At 41.0% G+C, this 27859-nt stretch overlaps 1 protein-coding gene across 1 annotated transcript; it reads right to left on the bottom strand.

Annotated features, from left to right (window-relative positions):
• Positions 1-595: 595 nt before the first annotated feature.
• On the bottom strand, positions 596-26955 carry GDF11 (growth differentiation factor 11). Its single transcript, XM_026711214.2, has 3 exons — positions 26390-26955; positions 2922-3295; positions 596-1116 (listed from the first exon to the last, which is right to left on the bottom strand). The coding sequence occupies exons 1-3, from the start codon at positions 26778-26780 to the stop codon at positions 736-738; spliced, it is 1146 nt and encodes a 381-aa protein (XP_026566999.1). The 5' UTR covers positions 26781-26955; the 3' UTR covers positions 596-735.
• Positions 26956-27859: the final 904 nt, after the last annotated feature.

Genomic DNA, 27859 nt, shown 5'->3' with positions numbered 1-27859 from the left:
GCCTCCCGTTTCTTTAGGGATTCAGTCTCTCAAAAGGCAGGCAGGTTCAGCAATCCTCAACTTGTAAAATCATTCCTTCCCTCCCACCCACCTCCCCCAAATCCAGGGTGGCACGTATCCCTCATGCTGGCAGATTTCATTCATCTTCATCATATAAAATATTCATTTTAACACCTGCCCCCCTTTCCCCGTGCTTATTTCTATAACTTCATACAGCATTTTATTCCACATCACAACCTAAGGAAGCTTTCATTCTTGGGTTGAACAGCTTCTCTTTTTTTTCCTGATGGACTTTTCTCTTTATCACCACTTTCGCATCTCAGATCAAGAGAGAAAAGGTTGGGGTGGGGGGAGGGTTGTTGGGAAGAGAGAATACCAGCAAAAGTAAAGCTTGAGAAGTGTTGGGTCAAACAAAGAGTTTGAAGAGTAGAGAAGAATGCTTGTTTCAGATCTGACTCAGGAATGGAAGTATCGATCCAAGACAACTCATCCGCTCTTCATTAATGTGTGATGTCTGTTTTGATTATTGCACAGCTCATGTTGTCACTTCAGAGATTTTCGATACAATTCTGTTTGTTTTTGTTCTTTTCCCACAATTACTTTCTCTTCCAAAGTGTTTTAAAATGCTAATGAATGGATTCATCAATGTCAGGGTGCATCGTTGTCGAAAGCAAGAATCCGGCCGGGGTGGGGGAGGGAAACAGGAAAAAGAATAGAACAGAATAGGCTGGGAGTTTAAGAGCATCCACACCTGTCAACCACCATGCCAGGGATTTTGCCATAGATTATCTGCTGTTTGTCATTGAAATACAGCATGTTGATGGGAGACATCTTGGTGGGTGTACAGCATGGCCCTGCTGAGCCCCGGGGATTGGCTTGCTGCACCAAGTGGGTATGGGGATATTTCTGCATGAACATATATTCACACTGGCCTGAACAATAGTTGGCTTTGTACCGCTTTGGAGCAATTATCCAATCCCAGCCGAAGGCTTCAAAGTCAACAGTCAGGGGGTAACGGCAGCAGCGGGACTCTGTTGAGTGCTCATCACAGTCTAAGCCTAGATTCCTTCGGGACCGTTTGTTGTTCTCCAGTACACGCAGTTCCATGAATGGGTGCTGCAAATGACATACAAAAAGAGAAATCACAGAGATAGGCATTTAAGTAGAATAACTATTGGCTCCGTGATGAGATAACAGTTTCTAGCTGTGGAAAACAGCCTGTGACAAGAGTTTTGATGGGTATCAATCACACACACATCTATGCATAATCCGTCCGCAAGTTTAATCTATGGAACTTTAGCTATCGCTTTGTATCTCTTAAGTGAACTAATGCTATGAATATAGATTTACCTCCGCACACTTACCAAACCCAATACAATCTCTTGACCATCTTTCCAAGGTAGCCCACAGAAGTTGGAGTAATTTATTCAGTTATTTATTCAGTTTATAATAACAGTCCTGAGGTTTGCTCCTTTAAAAAAAAAAACCCCACTCCAGCCTGAGGATGAAATATGCCTTAAGCAAATGTAGGTCTACTATGAAAAAAAATTCCATGAAAAGGTGAAATATTGATCCATCAGTTGCTTCTAGGAAAAAAAGTATTCAGGCTAAAAGATCAGTTTGTACATAATGAACGAATAGTACTTTGAAAGAGAATTTTTTAAAATATATTTTATGTTATATTTTTTATTATATGTGGATTAGTTAAACTGTAAGAATTATTAGGTAATTATAATTAAAGGAGTAGATTCCAAGGAAATAATTCAGAATGAGAGAGATAATAAAAAAACATTCAAATAGGAAAGTTAAGATGAAACTCATATAAGTAATTTGCTAAATGTTTTTTGAAAGAAATAATTTGATGAATTATAAGATTAAATTAAATCATGAAATAATGCATAATACTATACTTTCTGTATAAAAAGAGCTTATTCTAATAAACTACTACTTTAAAACATATCCTGCTAAATTCTGGATTCCTAAGAAGGATATTTCATTGTTAGGTCTCTAATTAACACAAACTGAAATTACTTTCTCATTTTTCTATGTAAATAATATTAAACGGATATAAACTTATCTTAATTCTATATTTGAAAGCAATAATTATTGTGTCTAAATTCATGCCTGTGGCTGTAATAAGAATGTTGCGAGAATACTGATTGTGTTATTATCAAGCTGAATACTGATTGTATTATTATCAAGCAAAAGTCACCATTGTGCAACCAGCACAATGACTTTGCAATGCCATGACTGACATGTAAACAGCTTCTCTGAGTAGTAGCACTGCAGTCCCCAACTGACCATAGAAGTAGCAGGAACTCCGTCCTTAAGTCCTAGCCCTGACAATAGCACAAGCCTACTGCTAAGTTGAAACAGATAAAAGGAAAATACTTCCCATTCTCCAACCAGTGCATTTCACTGCATTTGATTATTACATGATACAATGATAGTATTGATTCTGAAAGGCAGAGCTCCCAAGGGAACACCCCCAACATGTTAAAACTAGGCCAGAGCTATATCATGGTTGTCAGCCCTTCAAGGTAGTCCAGACAGGAAACCATAACCATGAATCCTAACAGTACCTTTATCATAAGGTTACAGTAATGGACTCTTGCAAGTCTGAAATAACTTCTCCCTTCCCTTGCCTTTACTTTCCAAAGAAAGGGAGAGTCCCTTCCGAGACGCTTTCTCCACCCACATCCCACCTTTGGACTCAGATTTTGTTTATCAAATTATTGTCTAGGCTGCAGCTCTTTCTCCTGTGCTCCAAGGTTATTCTCACAGCTCATTGCAATGGCTGGAGAATGTTAACAGATATGAACTCAGCGGGCAATCAAAATATGTCACGGGCCTCTGGCTCCATTTTTAGAGCTAGGATCAAGAAAGAAGAGGATAGATAGCAAGTGTTCTCATTTACCCACCAGGCCTTCAGCACCAGGCCCAAGAGAAGTCACAGCCAGATCATTGCCATTGGGATCAAAAGCGTTGATCTCAATACCCCAGTTGTTCTGAGGCTGCTTGAACCAGTTCTGGAGCACATGCTTGAAATCAATGCTCTGCCAGTGGCCAATGCGTGAATTCAGGTCAATCTTGAGCGAGCGGATACGGATGTGTCGGCTCCCATCCTCTGTCACCGGCTTAAGACGCAGGATCTGTAGATAAACTGTGGATGTGTGTTGAACAGGCCTTAGGTACACCCAGAGCTGTGCCTTTACTACCTTGGTGAACATAATTTTGGGGCTGAAGTTGAAGAAACAACAATGTGGATTGCCTTCGATCTGTACCACTGGGTCCGCTGGCAGAGAAAGACAAAAAGAGAAACAGTGAACAGACCTTCTTCATACCCCCAGTTTCCCACACTCCTAATATGTTTCTGTCAAAGGTGCAATTACTGTAATGCCATTATGATTATCATATAAAGATCAGAGCTATTGCATAATAACTCTTAGCGGATAAATGTTTATTTTATGTAAATAAAAGTCATTAAGAAACCATTTACTGCATATCCAAATCATTTATTCCATATCCATGTTCTAAATGATGTAATATAGAAATAAAGAGGACACTGGTGAATTAGTAACCATTAAATTGGACTAGGTGTTCCATCACTGAAAGATGGAATCAAAAGGGGTAGAGCTAGAAAAATCAAAAATAATTATATTGTGTAGGATAAAATAAAATTGTAAAGATAAAAATTTTAAAAATTACATCTAGAGTTTTAGACATTAAAGTGATTATGCTGACTATTAAATTCACTGGTGAATTCACTGGTGCCAATGTAGTGTGTAATATGTATATACCATGATATAAGATCATACACCAGAGTTATATACATGTTGCACAGAATATCACGTACATATGGAAACGTATGACTAGGTTTTTTTCCTAATTACTTGTATAAGGATTATTCTTATATTATTCATGTTGTCTTGTATTCTTGTATGGACTGCACCAGTAGAGGCTAAACTAATTTCATTGTATACATGATGTACAATGACAATAAAGGCTTTGAACTTTGAACTAAATTCAATGCCCAGATCTGAATTCACAGAAAAGTGAATGGAAATCAAGATCCAAATCCATTTACGTATTATCCGTTCAAAATTAAACTAATTGAGTGTTTGAGTGAAATTTTCCAGATAGCATAGTATCTGGTTTTATAGGTTATCAGATAATTTGGGTGTATGGTATAAATAATGCCTAATCTTATATACGCTATATAAAAATAAAAAAAGCAGGATAGAATATGTAATAGGCAGGAAATAATAATAACAGATCTTTGGGAAGGACACAACAGGTGGATAAAATGCCAAATCTGGTCTAACCACCTGGCTGACTGTGTGACCAACCATAATAATAATAATAACCACTTATTTTCCTTGGTAGATAAGAGTCTGACAACATTGCTGCGTGGATAAAGGGCATGATCCTTGGGAAGGACTCAACAGATTAATAAAAATGCCAAATCCAGTCTGAATATCTGGCTAACTCTGTGATGAACCATAATAATCCCGAAAGAACTGGAGCACCACTTGAACACTATCGGCAAAATTCATCATCAGTCAATTGCAAAAGGTGGCTTTACTCTGAATTGTTTACATCCTGCAATGATACCTCTAACACTACCAAACATCAACATCTGCATATCCCAGGTCTTTGGGGAGGATTCAGTAAGTGGATAAAAAATGCCAAATCCAGTCTCAACATCGGGCTGACTATGCAACGAACAATAATAATCCTAATTTGGACCTAAACACCTTAATTTTACAAAACATACCCTGCTTGGAACTGCCAATAATAATAACCTGCCAATAATAATAATAATAATTTTTAGATCCTTGATTGGGTCTTGAATTATTAGATTTTTACCATCTTTGATGTGAATCTAATTGGAGATTAATCATATCATCATTATCATCTGTGATCAGCCATAACAGCAATAACAGACGGATTACAGAAAATGGGATAATGAAGTAATAAGAATGGTGTATTTGAATACCTGCAAGAAATATTACTTGTCTGAAAGCCAAAATTGATGGGGCCACAAAATAGACAAAGTAATAGAACACCAAGAAATTAAAGTGTCCTTGGATTTCAGAATTCAAACAGTCCATTTGTCACACACAACACCCTACAATTATTGATAAGAAAGACAAAAAAAGTTACCTTAAATGCCATGGAGAAGGGACAATGTAATGGTATGTAAAGCATATGTTTTATTTAGAAGCAAGTCCCCTGAGTTCAATGGGGTATTCTAGGTATATGTGCATAGGCTTGCAATGGTAATTCATAATGAATGCAGTAGCAATGCGTTGGGACAGGAAGCAGGAATAAATGAAGCTATTATCTGATTTCAATATAGAGCTCACCAAAAATGTGCTGGTAGAAGAGCTTTAAAAGAACTAAATATAGCTAGAAGATAGCCAAGCCTCTCTAAAGAATTTTGAGGAGTTTGCCAAAAGGATTTTTTAAAAAAAAAAATCAAGTCAATTAAATCTGTTATTCTCTTTGTAAGCATACACTCCTTTCAACAACCATTGTATTATTCTCCAGAGGGAATCCATCATGAACCCTCAAGATGATAATACAGGTAGACCTTGACTTAACAATTCATTTAGTAACTGTTCAAAAGTTACAACAGCATTGAAAAAAGTGACTTATGACCATTTTTTATACTTGTGATCTTTGCAACATCCCCATGGTCATCTGATCAAAATTTGGATGCTTGCAATGATTCATATTTATGATGGTTGCAATGTCCTAGAATCACCTTTTGCAACCTTTCGACAAGCAAAGTCAATGGGAAAGCCTAATTCACTTAACAAATGTGGCAAGAAAGGTTGTAAAGTGGGCCAAGACTCCCTTAACAAATGCCTCACTTAGCAACATAAATTTCAGGTTCAATTCTGGTCATAAGTTGAGGACTATCTGTATTGTATTGTTTAAATTAGAGAGTTTTAGCTCTTCTCTAATTTTTTGTAGTCGTAATGTTTTATCAAATTATATCACAATAAGCTTTTTATCTTTTTGTTGCTAAAACATGATAAATTGTTATCTTTTCTCAACAATATGAACTCACAGCTGCTGGTACTTTAGCTGGTTCTTGCCCTCATATACACTAAGTTCTTCCCAAGAATCCAGGATGCCATAATCTGTCCACGTAGTGTGTGTGTGTGTGTGTGTGTGTGTGTGTGTGTGTGTGGATCGAAGTGGTGTGGCCTTTTACAACTGACATGGAAATTTCTAAGTGCCATTGAATATCTTTTGGTGAAACACCTACTGTGCTGACTGAGACCACCACAGTTGGTTTATGCCATAATCTTTCAGTTTTAAGATCTTGGTATTTTCTGATCTTTTCCAGGTCTTTGTCTTTTATTCTACTATCCTCTGGTATTGCCACGTCAATTATCCACACTTTCTTCTTTCAAGCCACATCATATCTGCTGTGTTATGAGCCAAGACTTTATCAGTCTGTTGTTGCAGTTCGTCGCAAAGTCGGCCAGTTGTTCAGACGGGATTTGACATTTTTGTCCACCTCTTGAGTTATTATGATTCATCACACAGCCAGATGTGTGTAGACTGGGTTTGACATTTTTATCCACTTACTGAGTCCTTCCCAAGGATCTGGGATAGGCAAATGTTGTTGTTTAATGGTATTAAAGGTATCATCTCCAGGATGTAAGCTGTTCCAAGTTATAATTGACTGATAGGGATTTTGTCAATGCTGATGGTGTTCAAGTGGTGCTCCAGTTGTTTTGGGATTACACCCAAGCTGCTGTTGGTACTATCTTTGTTTGCTTTTTCCACAGTTGTTCTATTTCTATTTGCAAGAATTTGTGATTTTCTCCTATTCTTTCTCTCCTCTTCTGCTGCCTCTATGTACTGCCACATCCACTATTTAGACTTTTTTGTCTTTCTTATCTACAGTTGTTAAGTTTGGTGTGGTACTTGGTTCGAATTCTAAAGTCCCAGAACAATTTACCTTCTTCATTTTCTGTTACTTTGTCTATTTTGTGTCCCCATCAGTTCCTGCTTGCAAACAAGTAGTATTTTTTTGAAAATATTCTAATGTACCATTCTTTCTCCTTTGTCATACTCTTGTTTGTAGACTCTCTGTGCAATCTTCTTGCAGGAACAGACTGATGTAGAGCTCTGAATGCACTATTGCCTCTTGAATAAAGTCAGCTTAACAGCTACACAGCAATGCCGCTTAGCCCTATACATTAGCACAGTGAATAATAGCACTTATAAAAGAAACTGTAACAGACTGAAAAATATTGTGACAAAGGGCACTGGTTCTTCTAAGATAAAATCATAAAATCATATTCAGAACCCAGTTAATTTAATACAGTTGAAATAGTCCATTGCTTAGCCAGTAGAGTAGAAGATAGGTCTTCTTGAAAGGCTGAAGTTAATTCCACTATTCTTCCTGAGATCATAACCCTTTTTTAAGTGCAGCCTGCTTCCACTAAATAAAATATTTGACCATCATTGTGCAGCTTCAGAATGATGTAGAGCCAGATTTTTCTATACCAAAAGCATGAAATAACTCCTTAAATATCTGAGCACATGGCTACTTCTAAACCTAAATGGGTATTTCCTTCCTCATCCCCTGCCCCAGCAGAGAAACCTTTTTCAGCCCCCAACCCATCCCCACCCTCGACAAATAGTTTTAATGCTAGAGATTAAACTGAATTAGCAGTAGACTTTCCCTCTTTGATTAATCTCAAGCTTCTTCTCCTAATCAACATTAAACTTGAATTTGGGAGCAGAATTTCTCCCCATTTTAGCTTCCGTCGTGCAGCTAAAAGAACCAGTGGCACAAATATCCTTGTTGAACAATGATCAAAATTTACGACATCATTCATTACATTGATATTAATTCTGTAATATTAAAATAGTAATATTCTACATATTAATTCTACAATATTAAAATAGTAATATCCAACATACTAATCATAATATTTACTTATCTCTTTTAACATATCTTCTTTATTTTATTTCCCTGTTTCTAACTTCCATTTTTGTTAGCCATTGATAAAATAGATCCCATATCATATATTATTCAAGTTGCTCTTTCTCCCGAATTGCCAATGTTAATCTGTTCATTTCTGCACATTCTAATGTATTGCTAATTACATTCTGGTAGATATCTCTTCACTCATCCAACTTTGTGCAAATACAGTTCTAGCAGTAGTTAATATATGAATATCTAAATACGCATTTTCCTTACTATATTTTTCAGGTAGAATCCCCAATAGAAATATTTCTGATCTTAAATCAATATGCTATTTTATCATTTTTTTCCAACCATATATGTATTTTTGCTCAGTATGTTTTTGTTTTTGGGCAAGTCCACCACATATGATAATATGACCCAGGCAGGGGTGGGCTTCAAATAATTTAACAACCAATTCTCTCCCCGGTTGCTGGGGGGGCATGGCCATGGTGGGCGTGGACTAGTTGGCCCCCTGCACCGCCCTGGGAGTGAAAATGGGCCACGGGGGCTTTCCTCGAGGAAAGATCTCTCTGGAGCATTTCCAGAACTTCCAGGAGGCCCATTTTTTGCCCTCCACATGGGCCCTGCACTTACCTGCGATCCAAAATGGGCCACGGGGGGACTCCTGTGAGGGGAGGGGCAGGGTAGGCGGGGCCAGCCAGGGGTGGAATTTGCCAGTTCGCTGAAATGGCCATAAGATTAAAAACCGATTCACCCGAACCAGTGCAAACTGGTAGCAGCCCACTCCTGGACCCAGGTATGGTGGCACTTCCAGCATTTAGCCGATTTATCTTTAAACATCTTTGCCAACTGAAGATGGAATTATCATATTAAAATTTTTAAAAAAAATAAACAGTAAATAAACTGACTATCATAAACCCAGTGAGAAGGACAACAGATTCCTGGCCTCTCTCCTTTACTGAGAAAATTGATTTAGCTGGGAGAAATATCAAAATGCTGCAAGAGCCAAGGGAGATCATAAGGATTAATAAACTGAAGCAAAAGTCAAAAACAGATGTAGCAGTATTGAGATTAGGAAAAACATTGTTTCCAAAAACATAAAATAGTCTATAAGAAATATTTTTAGAGGCTTAGAGTAAAAAATTGATTTCATCCCAGCTTGGATAGAAATTTCAGATTGAACCTGGATTTTGCTCAATAACTAGCCAGCCAAAAGCTGGGCACTCAGAGGTTAGATGGTTTTCCATAATTAGTATTATGAACTTTGTTACAATGAAGAAGCAAGACAATGGATTGTTTAGAAAACAAGGAGTTAACTTTCTCCTAACAGTCCTCAGTTGGGATTGAAATGTCTGTCTGTCACTAAGTAATGCAGTTGTTAAGTGAATCACATCTAATTTTATGAGCTTTTTGCCATGGCAGTTAAGCAAATCACTGCAGTTGTTAAGCAATTCATGTGGTTGTTAAGCGGATCTGGTTTCCCCCATTGGTTTTGCTTCTTGGAAGTCTCCTGGGAAAATTCCAAATTATCATCATGTGACCCAGGGACACTGCAGCTATCATTAATACATACAAGTTCCCAAATTTTGATCACATGACTGCAGGGACACAACAGTTAAAATTGCAAGGACTGGTTATAAGTCTTTTTTTTTTCCAGCCATTAAATGAATGGTTGTGAGTCAAGGACTAACTGTAACTCTATTCTCTAAAACAGGATTGGTGGCAGCAGGGGGTATGAAAATAGGAAGCCCCCAGCTGCCACCCTCCACCCTAGTTCCTCACTGCCACCCCAATGGGCTCTGTGCTCTGCCCAGCTTCTTGCACGCCCACCTGCCCAGCTCTGCCTCTGGCCACCAGTGGAGAGGTGACCGTGGAGAGGTGCCCTGTGGTGAGTTGGCAGAGGCGACTTGATGATGGCGAGCTGATATCAATGATCCGGCCACGGTGAGCTGGCCAAGGCAAGTCGTCCCATTTCAGGGGGAATTGGTTTCAACTCAAAAGCAAAAAGATTGGGGACAATCAATCTGAAACCCAGAAATTCTGTGTGGTTTGGGATTCTGGCCGAGACGAAATCTGGAGGGAACTTACAAAAGCAGTCAGGACAAGACGGGTATACCTCTCTCTTCTTTGTCCACATGCCTTATACACCGCCAATGCCTTTCTTTTCTTATCTCCTCTTAGTAATGTGCCACTGCCTCTGATGGCCTCTGATGGCCCCGTTGTTCTCTATATTCTCCATTCTGAAATCCTCTGCTTGGAATGCATCATTGTGGGATTGCTTCCATGTCAAATATGCTTATTATAAAGAGCTTTAGATTACTTCAGTCAAAAGAAAATCCAAGCATTTTTTAGTCTAGAAACAGACAGCCCAGTGCTGGCTGTCTCGTGCATGGAACCTTTTGTACATCCTTCAAGGGGAGACCAATAAAATTTTGGAAATGTGCTGTGAAATATCCCTGTATTGTCTGCTGGCAATAAACTATTAACCCTACGGAGGTCTTGGCTGACCTATAGAATCCAGAGGCAGTCCCCCAATGACTGCTGCTAGGCACTCTCTTCTTCCTTCACAAAGCCAGAGCAGTGGAAAACGAACAGTGACAAAGCTGGAGGACGCACTGCAACTTGAACACAAGTAGAAAAAAAAAAAGATGAATCCGATGAACGTAGACTGGATGGCAAAGGAGATAATAACAAGTGTTTCTCTGCCTTTCAGTCTGGCTTGCAGGGCTGATTCCAACTGCAGCCCTATTACCCTTGACAGTGTTTGATGTTATTGGATAAATTCTCTTCCTGCAGCCCTGGAGACTCTTCTCTGTCACAGTACCAGTCTTTTCTGTCAAACCCTATCCAAAATGCGGCGAAGGGAGATCTCTGTTCAACATCTAACTTGTTAAAATGAATTATAGGGCCCCAGCTTCTTATTTATGCTATGGGTTTATATAAACCTCTGGAAAAGGTCATCCAGAGTTATGAAACAAGGTGTCTCTGGCATGCTGCTTGCTACTATACTCTATCGCTCTTGCCCCTTGGCTTCAAGCAACAACAAACGTTTTCTGGGTTCAGCAATGATCTGGATCAAAATGAACCAAATGAAGCTAAATCGAAACAGGATAGAGATGATAGCCATTTTGTATAGGATAAAAGCAGGGGTGGGATTCTACCGGTTCTGTCCTCCTCTGTAGAAGCGGTTGCTCTGAAGAGCAGCAGACAGAGAGCATACATAGAATCAGTTCTGTGTTTTCTGCTCTTTTGGGCCACCCACCCACCCACCCAGGCTCTTACCTGACCTTTATTTCCCGCTTTCTCAACCGCAGCTGCTTTGCACAACACAGCTGCGGTTGAAAAAGCAGGAAAAAGGTGCCTTTTCAACTGCTGCGCACCCGCGCACAGCACTGCTCAGCTGTCCAGGCAGCTGGCTGACAACAATATACACGTGTGCGCAGCAAAACGTAAAATCCCTGGATAAAAGCACCAAGCTAGTATTCAGAAAACCCCAAATTTTTATTCCTGTGAGTAGCTGTTGTAGGAGCCGCAGTACACTGCTTTGCCCGGGGCCCATAGTGCTGTTAAGACAGCCCTGGTGACCATGCTAATTTTAAGTTGACAATATTGCTACAATCATTAAGTAAATCACCCTAGATTGTTATGCATGTTGTCATATTAACTGCAATTTGGTCTTACTGCTGGCTTCTCCATTGACTACTTGTCAGAAGCCGGCTTTGAAACTTGTAAATTGTGATCATGTGATACTATGGCTGTTGTAAGTTTAAGGACTGGTTTTAAAACCACTCTTTCAGTGACGTTGTAAGTTCAGTCACTAAACAGCAGTCATTAACTGAGGGCTACCTGTATCAACACAGGTTTAACTCTTAAAAATCTCTAAAATTAGATGAGAATCCCTGAAAATCAGCTTCAACACAGAATTTGTGTACCATATCACTGAAGAAACTTACCCATATCTGTCTATTAACTCATACCTCATTACATTATGAATCCTATAATTTTACAATGTCTCATATATGTAATTTGGGGGGGAAAAACCCTGATTAATCATTAGTGCTGATTTAGATAAAATTATTTTTATTTAATTATTAAATTTATATGCCACCCATCTCACTATCAACGACTCTACAACAAAGACAACTCTACTGAAAAATGAATCAAGTATAAAGTATATATTAAATAGTCATTGCTTTCCATGCTGTCCTGTCCTTTCTCCAAGACTGCCTGTTCTCAACATTTTAAGGTAGATTTTAAAATAACTGGATGTTATTTGTCGATTTGGAAACAAAAGACAATATTGTAACTACTTGATATAGAGGATATTCTTGGAACAATCTGCTGCATGCTTCTATATATCATCAAATACACAGTTTAATCTTTTTCTCCGTTTGAATGTCTCCTTTAGCATGGTATTGAAATGCATTAAAAGCATGAGAGGCTTCTTCGCATAACTTTAAAAATATTAACAAAACTTTAATTACTGTCACTTCTTGGTCTGTGATCTATTTAGCAGTACAGTAGTCACTTCTCCTTAGGTGGTCTGGATTGTTCTGATTGAACCCAATCTATTGCTAATCCATGTCACATTTTAAATTTCTTCTGCTATATATTTATGTATTGCAGCCATAAATACAGACCACCTATAAAGGCAGTCTTTACTAGACTCTAATGAAGTTCTCTTTACTGGAGAAGCAATTTTCACTATAAATCCAAGCAAACTTTACTAGAGAAGCAGAATAAATAAAACAAACCATGCAAACATTAAAAGCCCTTTTAAGAATAGCGTAATGCATTCTCTGCGAAACAAACTGAGGGAGGAATCCTCTCATCCAAAGCCCAGCCATGATGGTTATCATCACTGCAGAGAGATCCCAAGATAGATGCCTCGTGTATAAGCCAAACTGGGAAAAATCAGAGGAGGAAACCTTGAGGACCAGATGCTCCAGACAGGAGATTCTCCACATTCTCTTGGCATAGCACAAATGACCAGGAAGAATGGAGAATCATTTCTATCAAGGCAGATGCACAGACAAGAAGAACAACTGGGATTGAATCTTCTTGTTATACAAATAGGCTGAGTGTGAGAAGGAGGCACTTCTTCCCTCCCTCCCAATATCAGCTAGCAACACCCAGTGGACAAGCTCCTTACCTTCCTCCTCTATTCACAGACATCTGGGTTACATTCAGTTAGGAGGGCCCCCTTGCCCCTGCCTGGTGCACCCCGCTCAGCTTAATCACCCCCAGCTGCATGTGCCATGAACCGCAAGGCCTGCTAACACACCAAGGTCATGACACCAGCCAGCCGCCTCTCCCGGTACAGCCAGCTAGGAGCAAAGGCCTCTGCTAACGAATGCCCAAGGCAATTTGCTGTGCACAAGTCCCAAATTAATGCTGTGTTCCCCTGAGAATTTCTCCCTGTCAGTTTCTGCCAGATCTTAAAGTGACAGAAAACCTTTCCTCCTTTTCTCTCTCTCTCTCTCTCCCCTGCCTCCATGCTTTAGGCCTAGCTATTTGAAATACACCAGATAGTTAAAAGACATTGCTGTGGCAAGAGGCTTGGAGACTAAAAGTTAGAAGATCCATTGAAGCCTTGAAAATAAACAATTGCTAACTCGTTCCATCTAAGTGCCCTAAACACCTACATGAGGCTCCTTATTTGTTACGTTGAAGTCTCCAAGGAAAAAAAGACTGTGGGCACCATGGAGTAACATCCGTATTGAACATTAACCAGCGCTCTCTTACTGCCAATCATCTATTCTCAATGGTATTGAATTTGTCCCCCATCTCCCCCAGGCGCTGTCCATGGTTCTGGGCCATGCCCCTGGCTATTTCCCCATTTGTTACTAAAAGAGGGAGGGAGAGAATGATAGCATAATGGAGGTCTAGGGTCGTGCTGTCAGCGGGTAATACAAGTTGTAGTTCTGCACATCCAGAATTCATCAGAATGGGGAACGCTGGAATACAGATAACCATTTTGAAACCCTGGAAATGTAGTTCCTGGTGAAAGATATTTTCAGAATGTGAATCTAGGCTTGATTTTTCTTTAACTAGGTCTTTATCACATGGATACCTAGCAACATGAAAACATGGAGGATTTTAATTTACTTCTCCATACATTTTAGGGTGACTCAATGAATTCAGGAGTGAATTTGGCGACCAAATTGTAGACCTGCAAGATTTACGTAGCATGTACTTCATGATTCCTATATTAAGGGAAGCTGGATTGGAAGATGTGTGGTTTTAAAACTGGAAGAAGAAGCACCAATAATCTATACTATGGTCATGACACTAATCTCGATAGCCAAAAATACAAAGTATCTGCAAGTTCTAGTAGATAAAAGTTAGGGGGCACAGTGAGAAAAATGGCACTACAATATAAAGAAGACCAAACTAATGACAACAGGCAGAACAACCAATCTTACAACTAGCAATGAAGGTGGTGGGTAATTTCTGCCTTTTAGGATCAACCATCAACAGCAAAGGAACAAGCAGTCAAGAAATGCCATATGTCACAGACTAGCTCTTGGTAGAGCAGCTATGAAGGCCTTGGAAAATGCTGGGAAAAGTGAAAGGAAAGAGAAGAAGAGGATGACTAGCGGAAGATGGATAGTTAACAATGGCGATGACTGCACCATTGAAAGACCTGAAAGACCAGGTTAGGGATAGATCGTCATGGAGAAAATCTTATCTATGTGGTCGCTACGAGTCAAAAACAATTTGTGGCACATAATGCCATGACTCAACTATACTAAACAGTTCAAAGATTTAGAATCTTAGTCATAGCACTATTTATAAAGAGAATTTAGCTTTTATATATTCCACATAAGAGTCTTAAAATTTCTATGGTACATAGATACAAGCTTCATGAAGTTTCCTTAGAAAGGTTTATCATGGCAGGTGCAACAATAGGAGATATTCAGAGAGTGAAAACCTTTAACCATCTCTACCAGTTGCTGAATGCCTTCTTATACTTCTTACTGCAGAAGCAAATCAACTAGAAATAGAGAGCTGGCTTTGCACCTCTGTCTGAGAAATCCTGTTCTCTTCTGACTTTGCTTAAGGACACCTGAATCTATCCAGCTTTTCTGAGTGTTTAACAGAGAAAGTGAATGTCCACATGTCCCAAAATAAGCAAAAGCAAATATGGTACATTCCAATGTTTTGAAAACTATCTCCTATTAACCCCAGAAAGGATGATAATGTGGGTGCTGTAATCCAAAACATCTAGAGCAGGAGTGTCGAACTCAAGGCCGGCTGGCTGGATCCGGCTCACTGAATGCTTAGACCTGATGCACGGGGCTGCCCTGGAAACAGCAAAGGACCAACCTTTGGTGCCTCTGCTAGCGAAAATGGAGCTTGGGAGGGCTGTGTGTGACCCTTCTGAGCTCCGTTTTCGCTGGCAGAGGGTTGCAGGAGGCCATTGTGGCCAAAAACAGAGCTTACAAGCCTGTTTTTGCTGGCAGAGTGCTCCAGGCACCACAGATGCCCCCAACCCGAGAGACTTCAAGCTGGTCACACCCACCCTGGCCACACCCACCTCGGCCCCTGGAGGTCAATCACAACCCTAATGCGGTCCTCTATGAAATCGAGTTTGACACCCTTGAACTAGAGGGTGCCAAATTGCCTACTCCTGTGCTAATAAATCCACATAAGTGAGAAGCAGCACATATTGGAATATTTGTTTTATATTCTCCATCTACCTGGAGAAGGCCTTCTTAGCAGATCTTAAAGTAAGCAGATTCATTCAGGAAGAGTTAATTATTGGAGGACCAGATTACACCATGCATTTCAGTGAATATGGCTGGACATGTTCCTTTCTATCTTGGCCCTTTTGTTTCCTTTCCAAACATGCACATGCACAATATACTTGGAAGACATATCATACTTGGAGAGAATATTTATATACTAAACTTGGATATAAGTATCTTTGCAAAGAGTTTCCAGTCCATAAATCCTACTTTCCTTATAATTAGTGTTATCAATTCTAGCATTCATCTGCATTCATAAAAAACAATCCCACTTCTTTGCAATAGATAGATGAGACTTTTTTGCTGGACTTTAGATCTAATCATTTTCTATGATTCCATCTTTATAGAATTTAAACCTTTTTGGCAGATATATAGATGGTCAATTATGTATATGTTCCTTTGATTAAAGCTCCAGTGGTAATCTAATATTCTCTCTCTCTCTCTCTCTCTCTCTCTCTCTCTCTCTCTCCTCCCTCCCTCCCTCTCTCCCTCCCTCTCCCTCTCTCTCTCTCCTTCTCTCCCCCTCTCTCTCCATTTGGAACTGTGTGGGAAGCTCTGTTCATAGGCACTCATATTTAATATTTTTTGTCTTCATACGGGCTAAATACATATGTTCTGGATTTCCCAAGAAGATGACAAGATGGCTTCTAGTCCTCGTGATGCCTGCTGTTAAAAACAATCAGATTCTCCCAAATCTATTACCTGGGGAATCAGCATGTAATTTATTACAGAAATAGGCTGTAGTATTTTACACAAAATACTAAACTACAACCCAAATTACATTTTAGCTTTCATATGCTCCATAAGCCAGTCCATCTAGTTATTTTATGGTTCATTGTTGTGCAACTTCAGAAATTAGATTGAGTGAACTTGAATTGACTATGAGTGTGCCATGAAAGCCAAGTGACAGAATATTCGTTGGGCTATAACTAATTTAACATGCTAATTTATCTGTGCCCTCCAGTGTGCTATGCAGTTCTACTAGTCAGTACTCAGGTGGGAGAAGGATAAAATTGTACCAGAGTAAATGTGAGCTTAATTAACCTCCCCTGGTCAGCTGTGTCTATCAAAATCTTTGTTAACCTTTGGGGAGTACCTAATCCTCAACTCATTAATCCTTAAAGCAGGGCTGTCAAACTCCCGGCCCATGGGCTGGATGGCTCATGTGACGCCCACGCCCTGTTTAGCAAAGAGGGGGAAAGTCCCGGTACGTCACTTGACGCTGATGTGATGACATGAGTTTGACACCCCTGCCTTAAAGGAAAGATGTGGTACTATAGATTGGCTAAAGACATAAAGTATCCCATTATGGAATTTACAATCCCCAGCCTCTTATTTTGTAGCCCACAGACTGTTCCCACAAAAGTTCATATGCCACTGAACTTTGGTGATACAATTTTATTTATTGTTTGGCTTCATGGAGACACACTTTGGTGTATTAAACTGAAAATATCTGATCCCATACCCTTCCCCACCTGTAACGTAGCTAGACTTCCAGACGTGGCTATTGTGATTTTTGTGGCATGATAATGGTGATTATGCTCTCCCAGTATAAAAGTGTTGCCCTGCTTATTTTATCAAATTAGTGTTGTTTACAAACAACAGTAATAACAACTTCAATTACTAACTAAGTGCTACTCGTAATATTGCATCGGAGACCCCCTTCACCGCCTCACGTTGAATATGCCAAGTTGTACCCATAGTTAAAGAATAAACTACTCCCTATATGTTTTTCCCAAAGAGATATATTGATGATATCACATACCTTGGCATAATTATTTCCATGCTACGGTTGGAATTACATTTCAGTTAAGGTACTCCATGAAAGCTCTATATGATGCATCTCTTTGGGGGGATGGAATGTACTATATATTTTCACAACGAAAGGGAAAGTATAATTAGCCCCAAATTGCAACTGCAGAGATATATTGGAAATACTATCTGGGCATAAATGGCTGATCATTACTAGGGATATGTTGTACGTACTTTGAAAACATCAGCATGACATTTTACTCCTATCCGTTTTGGAGATATTTCATTGCTTGTTAAAAATTGAAGTCTCATTTTTTCTAACACTTCACCATTCTTTCTATTAATATACTGTAATCAACATTGATAGCCTGATATTTCAGTCTCTTGATTCCTGGCCTCATACTTTTGAACAAAGTGTCAGCCTTGAAATTACCCCAATCCAGAAAACAATAATGCCTGCAAACAACTTGGTTTAAATCTACTCCTTGCAGTCGGAATGCTGGGCTGAGAGTAGCATTTGGTGGATTTCACACTGTCACACACATATACACACACCCTGAAAAAAACCTCCAAGATACTTCATTAACTTCCCTTCTCCACCTCCAGTGCTCAAACGAAAGGTCAGCAGGGGTCATGGCTAGCCAATAAATGGTTTAGAACCCAATTATCCTTTCCCAGTTTCTTGTCTATCAGTGGGAGAAATGTATGCTTTAGATTAAAAGGTGGGTGGTGGGGAGAGAACAGGACAGAAGGACTGAGAAGGGACCCAGAAAGTTTTATGGCCCCATTGCCTATAAAACCTTCTCTTCCTTCTGTTCAGGAACCATAAAAACACTGGCACACACAATTGCTTCGTGAAAGAATGTAAGCAGCAAAAATCATAATTGTCATCCAGAGAAAGGGAGATGAAGAAGAATGTCCAGGATTCCAGGGGATGAAACCTAAGAGTTGAGTGGATGAGCTCCAGCCAATCGGCGAGCCTGGGGCAAAGGGAACTTTTCCACATGGCTAATTAAAATCAGATTGGATTATTCTTGTCAGTGTTTGCATGCTGACTTTTTATTTTTTTTTATTTTTTATTTTTAGTTGGGAGGAGGAGAAGCAAGTTGTTAAGGAGAGAGAGATAGTTGCAGCAAGGAGGGGCAGCAAACGTTTAACACAGAAAAAAGTCTCAGCGTGTCACCGATTTTATGGGCAGTAAAATTTCAAAGCAATCCAAATCTATTAATGCTAGAGAAAGAAATTTCTCAATGAGCTGTAGAATTGGCCAGGAGGGAAGTCCTTTTCCCTATTGCAATTCCTCATACTTGTGCCCCCCCCCCCACCTTTTCACCCAACACCCCTTCCTTCCGCTCGGCCTTCACACACTCCAGACCATACGCTGTCACTCCTCTTTACATGGCTGCTTGCTAAACTGAGCCTTTGGAATCATTGGTTCATCCGAAGGGCATCAGAAGGGAAAGCTAAGCTTAGGATTATGAAATGGGTGCGATTCACACAATGCGGTGAGTATTCCTGATATACATTCTTTCTAGTCTCCTACTGTTGGTACATTTGAGGGAAGAAACAGGCACAATAAGCCTGCAAAATACTATTGTTCAAATTCCATTGTGTTATGTTTTGTTTATTTGTTTGTTAAATGTATCGACCGCCCATCTTACCACAAGGTAACGAATAGTTTTATTTCTAAAGAACAGCTATTCACCTTTTTCAAAATGATGTATTGGTGCAGTGGAAGAATGACATTTACTCATCTTTTATCTTAAACTTCAGATTCTTGGATCCACTAATTTTAAACTCCCATCTCATGACTATTGTCTGTATGATCAGAATAGAGGTCTCTTCTCATCAAATTATTCCATGTACATTAAATAACTTATTTCTAAATCACTGTACATTTTGTTTCTAAAGCTGCTTTACTGTGAATTGCCATTTTTTTCTCCTTCTACAGAGCCAGATTTTTTTTTTTAGCCATGCCAAGTGCTGACTTGATTTCAAGTCCAGCAGTTCAGTGTGAATCACCCCTCCTGAGGACTTTTAATGGCTTTCAGTTCTTTGATTTCCTTAACTTCCTCAGCAGTATTCTGGAGGAAGTTTGACATAACAGCCAAGTCCAATGTGGATAACTGATCCACTATTTTAGATTCATTTGATCAGTATTAGGTCCTTTCTCTTTCTCTCCCCCTCCCTCCCTCCCTCCCTCCCCCTCTCTCTCTCCCCCTCCCTCCCTCTCCCTCTTGAAACTGAAGGTTCAAAGAACTTCAAATTGAGGGTTCAATGAAATGAACATATCTTTTGATTCACAGCTTCCTTCACCCTACTTTTTACTGCTCTCCCTCTGATTAGAACTATTGCTTGTTAGATCTGGCTTTGTTTTCTGTAGAGATTGAAGATCACAATAGGAAATCCAGAAGAAAGAAGATTCACATTTCATTCTGGAAAAACGATCTAACTGCTCAGAAGTCCTTCTGAGCTCCTGCTGGGTTTCTTGTCATGAAAAAGCTGTTGCAAATGAAGCAGGAAAAGATTATATCTCTCTCTAGAGTTGGGTAACTGAGGCATTTATTCAATTTACTAGTACTGAAAAACAAACTCAATTACTTTGAGCCCCAGTTAACAAGTGAGTGATAACTGAAGACTTTGAGTGACATCCAATTTGATGATGCTAACCAGTCCTGAACATTTGTCTCAGTACACAGATAGTCCATTGCAGAGTTTTTACAAGGTGGCACTGTGCCTCCTATGCCACCTGTGCGGGAGGCTTTTGTGCCCAATTCCAGGGCAGTATTTACCTCAGTCATGCAATAGAAGTATGTATTGGAAAAAAGTGTTTGGCACTAAAAAGGGATTCATTGGCATGAAGTATGCTTGTAAAAGAATAAGAGAGTGTAATATAGTGATACTGGTATATATGGGCAGTACTTAGAAATGTATTTTTAAAAAGATGTTCCAAAACATTTTCATCATATGGCTTCTAATTTTCTCAATGAAGTAGCCTAATAATTCCTAATCTCGTGGTATTATTTTTGTTGTTGGAATTAATGAATAGCGAAACAACTTCATGATACAATTTTATGATCTCTAAAGACCAATATAAATAAATATGAAACATAAGGTTAAATGCAGTTTAGATTTCAAACATTTCATTGGCTGTGCTAATATTTGGGGAATTTGACTTGACCAGAAACACATGTTGTTAATAAAAATCTAGCAATTTTTATAACAATTATCTACACTTAATTATCTATAAATTCTTTGGAGAATAAAGATGGGATATGTTGTCCCCTTTAAGCAACTGGTGTTCAAAAAAAGGGTATTGACAGGCTGGATAGATTAGATTAGATTAGATTAGATTAGATTAGATTAGATTAGATTAGATTAGATTAGATTAGATTAGATTAGATGCAAAGAAGCATTCTTTTCTCAGCAAGAGTGATTTAATATCATCTAATCCTGAAAAAGTAAAGTTAGCAGTAATGGTGCTGAAGTGGTGTCAAGTCATATAAGAATTAATATTTTCATGTAAAGAAAATTAATAAAATATAATACTTGCTATAATTTGCTTTATGTAAATTTTAGAATGAGCCAGTAAGTGGTAATATTTAAAGCTATGATTAGATTAAAGTGACTTTTTTTCAACTAAGAATAAGGGATTTGACAAAGTATAAAACATCCAACTGCCTAAGGACTGGATTAGATTCATTTTCTTCAGGATAGATAATATTGCAGACAAGTTCTTTACCCAAAATAATCAAAACCTATTGTCATTAAGCTTGATTGTTAACAGGTAACTCTACTCCACATAAAAGACTTTTATTGTAAACTGCATTGAGGACTTTTTTAAAGTAAGTGGTGTGAAACTAAAAGAAATAAATAAAACATGAGGAGGAGGCAGGAACCATTTTTTCTCTCCCAAGCTCATTGTATCTCTGCAATAAGATGGGGTCTTGTAGACCCCAGCCTTACCCTATAATAACAAATAAATATATCGTAAGAGGCACTTCTCTTATTTTGCTCTTTCCATTGAAGTAGTATGCAGTCATTATCTGTCTTTGATAAGATAGGAATTATATTCCTTAATACAGATACCATTTCTATCCAGCTAGGCTGTTCCAGAAAATAAAAAATTATATTCATTTATAATAGTAACAGTTAAACAGGCTGCTATTCCAATGATACACACTCAAATCCTCATTCAGTTTTGAATTTTAAAATACCATTAAAATGCTTAGATAGAGTAATAATTATGAAAGAAATTGCAAGATTCACTCATATTTTCAACTCTGCCTACTTTCAGTACAATGCAATCGTGCACGCTTTCGTGTAATGCTTTAATTCCAAACAGTAAAATAGACAATTCCCTCAATCAATAATGAAGAACCTACAACTCTAAATTTTGCTGAAAAATTACCTCAGGAATACAAGCCAACTAGGGCCCATAATGAAATATGCTTAAAGATACAGTTCAGCAATATTAGAGGGTTGTGGCATGTGTTCCTCAAACAAGATGAATATGGATAAGGAGTTTTTCAGATATTCCCTTATGTTTGACAGTACCCTTCATCTATCTAACCATTCCAGTTCAGAGTTTATCAATAGATTGATTTTTGCAAATGACCTAAGCACCTGTCTCATAATGACTTCACTGATAATATATTAGCCTGAATATCTGACCCATATTATACTAACAACTCTCCAATTCTCTAATTCTTACCAGTTTTTTTAAAAAATACCGGTAGTTCCTCCAGTTTTCTAATCCTTATAATATTATGCGAATTCTTAAGGAGTATTTATTTGCAAGGTCGTTTTTGCTGTGATATATCAGGTGATACTTTAAAATTCTATCATTATTCTAGAAATCAGAGATCAAGAGTATATTCGTCAATATATTAGGACACATTCAGTGGACTTCATATTCTAACCAAATAACATATGAAAAGAACAAAATTGGAAGGGACCTTGGAGGTCTTCTAGTCCAACCCTCTGCTGAAGCAGGAGACCCTACATCATTCCAGATAAGTGACTGTTCAGTGATGAAGCACCCACCACTTCTGAAGGCAAGCCGTTCCACAGGTTAATTGTTCTCACTGTTGGGAATTTTCTGCTTAGTTCTGGGTTGCTTCTCTCCTTGATTAGTTTCCATCCATTGCTTCTTGTCCTGCCTTCAGGTGCTTTGGAAAATAGGTAGATGTGCACACACACCTGCCTCTTTGTGGCAGCCCCCTTAAAATACATCTCATCTCATTGCAATTACAGAATGACTCCAGTGCCCCTTATTCTCAGCCTTGAGATTTAAGTTATACCCTGTTGTAAATGATAATGAAAGAGACAGTTCCATGTAGTGGTTAAGGCTAGAAACTGGGAGACCATATTCTAATCCCACCATAGACCCAAAGGTCAACCAGTTATGCCATAAGCCCAAAGCCAACTGGTTGACCTTTGAGCCAATCCCTCTCTCTCAGCCCTAGGAAGCAGGCAAAAGCAACCCATTTCCAAAAATCCTTGCCAAGAGAACAGTAGGGATTAGTCCAGGCAGTTGCCTGGAGTCAACCCTGACTTGAAGGCACCCCCCAGGAAAAAAAAAAGATAATGGAGGGATAAGAAGCTTCTATCCTTCAGGTGTTGCTGAATTATAATTGCTAGGATCCCACAACATTAGACTTTCTGGCTACAGCAACAGTATTTGAGAAGTCACAGTTTCCTACCCTATAGGAAAAGACAGTGCCTATAGACAGACAGTGAATGTAAAGAAATTTTCTATCCTATTATTTATTTCTTTAATGTCCAAAATTGATTGTTTGTCTAAGAAATTGTTTGACTCAGAAAAGCTTATATAAGTTATCTTACACAAGTATGAATGGCAAAATGGTAGAACAAGCACTTTAAAGGATGCTGCTTTTGCAATTTGAGGCACCAATAAGGCTAACACATGTAGCTCAAAGGGAAGAGGGTCTGTGCCATGGGTATCAAACTTGCTGCATCGCATTGCCATCGTGACATTTCACATTTTTCCCCTTTGCGGAGCTGCCTGTGCGTGATGCATCTGGCCTGCCACGGGCTACCAGCTTAACACCCCTGGTCTATGTTAACTGCTTTCTGCATGGCAAATAAATGGCTCTCATCTCCACTTAATTTTATAATATGAATATAACATATAGAATAGAATATAATTATAATAGAATATAACATACCATTCTTGTCCAAGCATACTGCTGCTATCCAGCATTCTTTAACTGAATATTGTACCAGCTGTTCTGAATTTTGTAAAACTAGTTGAAGTGCTATAGAAAACTGCAAGAAAAGTTATTTTGAATTGTTCCTCCTTGGTGGCAGTATCTGCATTCCTCTGATGGAAAGCTTCCCTAAAAGTTGGAGCTGCAGAGGTCTCTAGCTGAAGGGAGCATGCCTAAAAAGTGACTAGGAAATGAAGGTGAATGTGTGAATGACACCTAAGTATTCATGGAGGGAAGTTTGCTTGATTTGCAGGCATCAGATGTATGTATGTGAGCTTAGCCCTAGAGAGATTTGTTTGCACAATAGAGTTTCAGTGACTCTTGTCTCATGTTTGAATATAAGGATTATGAACCACAGAGGTTATTCCCTGAAGTCAAAGCTAGCAAAGAAGGCAGAAAAGCTGCAGATTCATAATGCAGAACTGTAATTAGTCAGCATTTGCTCTTCATTTCAGGCTCCAGTACACCTTTTTCCCCTGAAGGATACTGCGAGATTTCACTTGTTTAAAAAGAATGTTCTTGCTGTATTGCACGAAGCCTAAACTGGCACATACACCATATTAACATTATGTGTTTTATTAGATATTGGCTTAGTGTGTTGCAGGAACCAGATTGTCTATCTTACCATGTTTGATAACTCAACCCCTGTGAAAATTGTACACAAATAAACCACACATTGTTCTTTATTTGTAGTGGCCAGCCAAATATATAATTCAAAGTATTTATCCCTAAATATGAAGTTATCATTTACTGGCTGAGCATGCAGAGTTGTGTTAGACTGCTGTCATTGAGCTAGAAGAAAATTAAAAGGGCCTTTATGCTGGAATTGCAGTACCCACTGAGCAAGCTAAAGTCTTGAGGGAGGAATCATTTTGAGATTTATCGTGGTGAGAGAGAGGGGGAGCATACGCATCCTCCTCCCCAGGATAAATCTCAAAATGACCCCTCCCCCCCCCCAAGACATATCTTGTCCATCAGGCAGCAAGAAAAGTGCTCCTACAATCCCCTATCAATTGTACAATTGTACAACTGTCACAGAAATTAGGGGATCGATTTTTTGTCTTTTTTTTCACTCCCGCTACTTGCCATTTATTAAATTGCCCTTTATGCTTTTCAGAGAGCAGAACTCTCAAGGAAACAACCGTAACAGCAGCAGCCCTGCTAGAGGAGCCTGAAACTAACAGGTATCTGGCAATGCCAGTTCCAACCGCTGCAACTCCTGAAAATATACCTCAGTAACTTCAGGGTCCCCATAGGATCAATATTGCATAAGGACTTCCACTCTCAGGCCACTCGCAAGCAAACCAGCCAAGGGAAGGGTGGCAAGAAAGAAAGATTGCATCGCACACAGGCCTGTCGCTCCCCAGCCATTCTTGCTTGCTTGTTTTCTCAAAGCTCTAGGAAACATTTACTTTTAACTGGGCTTTTTTTTTTCACAAACGGAAAAAAATGCCATTCAATGTGAGGTTATAATAAACGGGAGAAGTACAAAGGGCCGTGGATTTTGGCAGACCTGGAAAGAGAACAAGGAGGGAGCCTGATGAGGAGGGAGGCAGCTGGATATTGCAAACGCTCTGCTGGCTGGGCAAACTTCTGAGTGTTTGCAGCTGGCGAAAGGCACTCACAAAAGGGATTATGCCTTAACTTGGCAGGGGGAGAGAAAGGAGCCACCCTCTCCAGCGGGGAGAAATGCTGTTTCCCCTTTCTGTTTGCAAGAGAGCCATGACTGGCAGAGGCCTTTCAGAATCATGACACCTTTCGGCAACTGTGCTCTGGAGCAGAACCTCTCCGTGACCTTTCTTAGGTTTATTTGGTTTGGGCAAGAAGTACTTTTCACACAACACTAATCTACGCACTGACATCCTGCGCCCCCCCCCGTCCCCGTCCCCGTCCCCTCCCCTTCACTCTACCTCCACAGACACACACTTTAAGCTCCAAACCCACAGAACAGTAGGGCCAAAAGCTCTCAACAGGGATGAGTTTGCACAATACGTTCCTGTTGCCAAACTGGAGGCAGCCACTTTCTGCACAAAGCAGAAAGCTTTTCTCTTCTAGCGCATCTGCTGGGTGAAGAACTTTGCACAACTTAGGGGAAAGCATTAGGTTTCTGCAATCTTCTTTCTCTCCCCTAACCTACCCACCCACCCACCCCCAACAACACAGAAAGCCAGGAGGAACATTTTGAGGAACAGAGGCCTTTCATTCAAACTCAACCTTTCCGATCTGACCCCGCCTGGCATTTGCTCTCTAGCACGCGGGGGCGGGTTAAGCATTAAACTAACCTGACAGTGAAATCAGTCCTTCAAAAATACTCAAAGAAAGCCGGCCGAGGCGGAGATGGAGGGCACTTAGTGCGGATGCCTTCTTCACACCTGGTCAGCTCTCGCTCTCGCTCTCTTCCCCCACCACCCGGGAACAACCCAGCCATCTGCAGCAAAGAAGCCCACCCATTCCCTTTGATTTGGAGGTCCCTGGCGACGCCAGCGCTGCTGCTGCTGCTGCTGCTCTGGGAGCGGTTTCTGCCGAGCTGCAATAAACAATAAACCCCAAGACTCGCAGAGGCGAAGCGGCTGGCTGGCCGGCTGCTGGCTCTCCTGCTCCTCCCTCCCCCAAGCCCGCGGCGGCGAAAGTTGCGCTTGGCCGCTGCAGGCAGCCCGGCTCCTGCTTCCTTTAACAAAGAAGCCCCGGCTTACTTTCTTGAGCCATGCTGATGACAGTCTCGGTGGTGGCGTGGTACTCGTCCTCCTCCAGGTAGTCGTCGTGCTGGAAGGAGTCCCCCTGGAAGTCGTGCAAGTCCAGGATCTGCTGCAGCGGCGGGGCTTTGGGCAGCAGCTGGTTCACCACCTCGCGGGTGATGTTGGGCGCCTCTTTGAGCCTCAGCTTGCTGAGGATCTGCGACTTGATGCTCTCCAGCCTCATCTCTTTGCTGTGCTTGCGCCAAAGACACACGGGGCAGCTCTGGTCCTCGGCTTCTGTCACCAAGGGGACGCCCTCCGTGGGCGCCTTCTCGCCGGGCTCGCCCGCGCAGAACTCCAGGGAGAGGACCAGGAAGCCCCAGAAGACGGTCGACATGGGCACCGGCATGTCTGGCGCTTCTCCGCTCGCTCCCCAGCCAAGCAAGCCCCGCTCCTTTCTCTCGCGGAGCACAATCGCTCTGGCTCGGCCTCGGGATGATGGGCTGCAGCTGCTGGGTGCTTGGGGGGTGGTGCCGCCGCCGCCGCCGCCGCCGCCGCTAAGTTCTTTGGGGTTGGAGATGGGGGGGGCGACTTGCTGGTTGGGGGAAGGAGAGGAGGGGGGGGAAGAAAGAAGGACTCTCCTTTTATATCCCAACTGAACTGTGTCGTAAAAAGCCTTGATTGGCTGCGGAGGCAACAAAAGAGCTCTCGGCAAAAGGGCTGTCACCGGCAGGGGAAAGCGAGCGGACTTCTCCGCGCTCTGCTCGGGTCAGGGCGAAGCACTCCGACCGCGCTCGCCTCTCCCGGGTGTCAAACCTTTTAAAGGCTGGCAGCGCTCTTTGAAGCGGGGAGGGGAGGGGGCGCCCAGATGGGGGGGGGAGGAGGGGAGCGTGCGGAGGAGGCATCTGACAGCCCCTTAAAGAAACAAAGTCCCCTTTTTCCTTCCCCCCCACGCCCCACCCCGCGCGCTACCTTCCCGCGGCAGGCGGGAGCGGGGTGGCTTTCGGCCCCGGGCCCCGAGGGGAGGAGGCGCTCGTAACAATACGCGGGGAGGGACGGTTCAGGCACTCGGGCGAAGCGGTGGCCGGGCGAACGGCGAGGAGGGGGTGGGATGGCGAGGGAGAAGCGTCCGCTGCTACCCTCGACCTCGTCCCGCCTCGGGGGCTGCCCCACCTGGCGCTCCCCCGAGCCCCTCCGGGCTTCTGCACTTCTGAGGCGGCCAAGCGCCGCTTTGCCTCAGCGCAGAGTTTGCCTCAGCGTCCCTCCCCTTCTCTCTCTCCTCTCTCTCTCTCTCCTCTCTCTGGGCCATTTGACAGTTTCTAAGTGCCCGTGCCGTCTAATTCCCCGATCGATTCGACCGTTTCTAGCTCGCTCCTTTTCTCTCCGGGTCCTGGTGGCTTTGACAGTCCTGAAGGGCTCCTCCCCGCTCCCGCCCGGGAAGACACGCGCGCCGCAGCGAAGACCGAGCTGAGCCGAGGAGAGAGCGAG

The sequence above is a fragment of the Pseudonaja textilis genome, chromosome 2 (assembly GCF_049901715.1).
Source record: "Pseudonaja textilis isolate UNSWEBS1 chromosome 2, rPseTex1.2, whole genome shotgun sequence".
Lineage (NCBI taxonomy): Eukaryota > Metazoa > Chordata > Lepidosauria > Squamata > Elapidae > Pseudonaja > Pseudonaja textilis.
Note: the sequence above shows the minus strand (reverse complement) of the source record. Positions and strands in the feature narration are given on the sequence as shown.

Coding starts and splice junctions, on each gene's coding strand:
- GDF11 (XM_026711214.2), bottom strand. CDS start 26,780: ATGCCGGTGCCCATGTCGACCGTCTTCTGGGGCTTCCTGGTCCTCTCC. Junction 3,296..26,389: donor CATCAGCATGGCTCAAGAAA/GTAAGCCGGGGC, acceptor TTTCTCTGCCAG/CGGACCCAGTGGTACAGATC. Junction 1,117..2,921: donor GGCCTGGTGCTGAAGGCCTG/GTGGGTAAATGA, acceptor TGTCATTTGCAG/CACCCATTCATGGAACTGCG.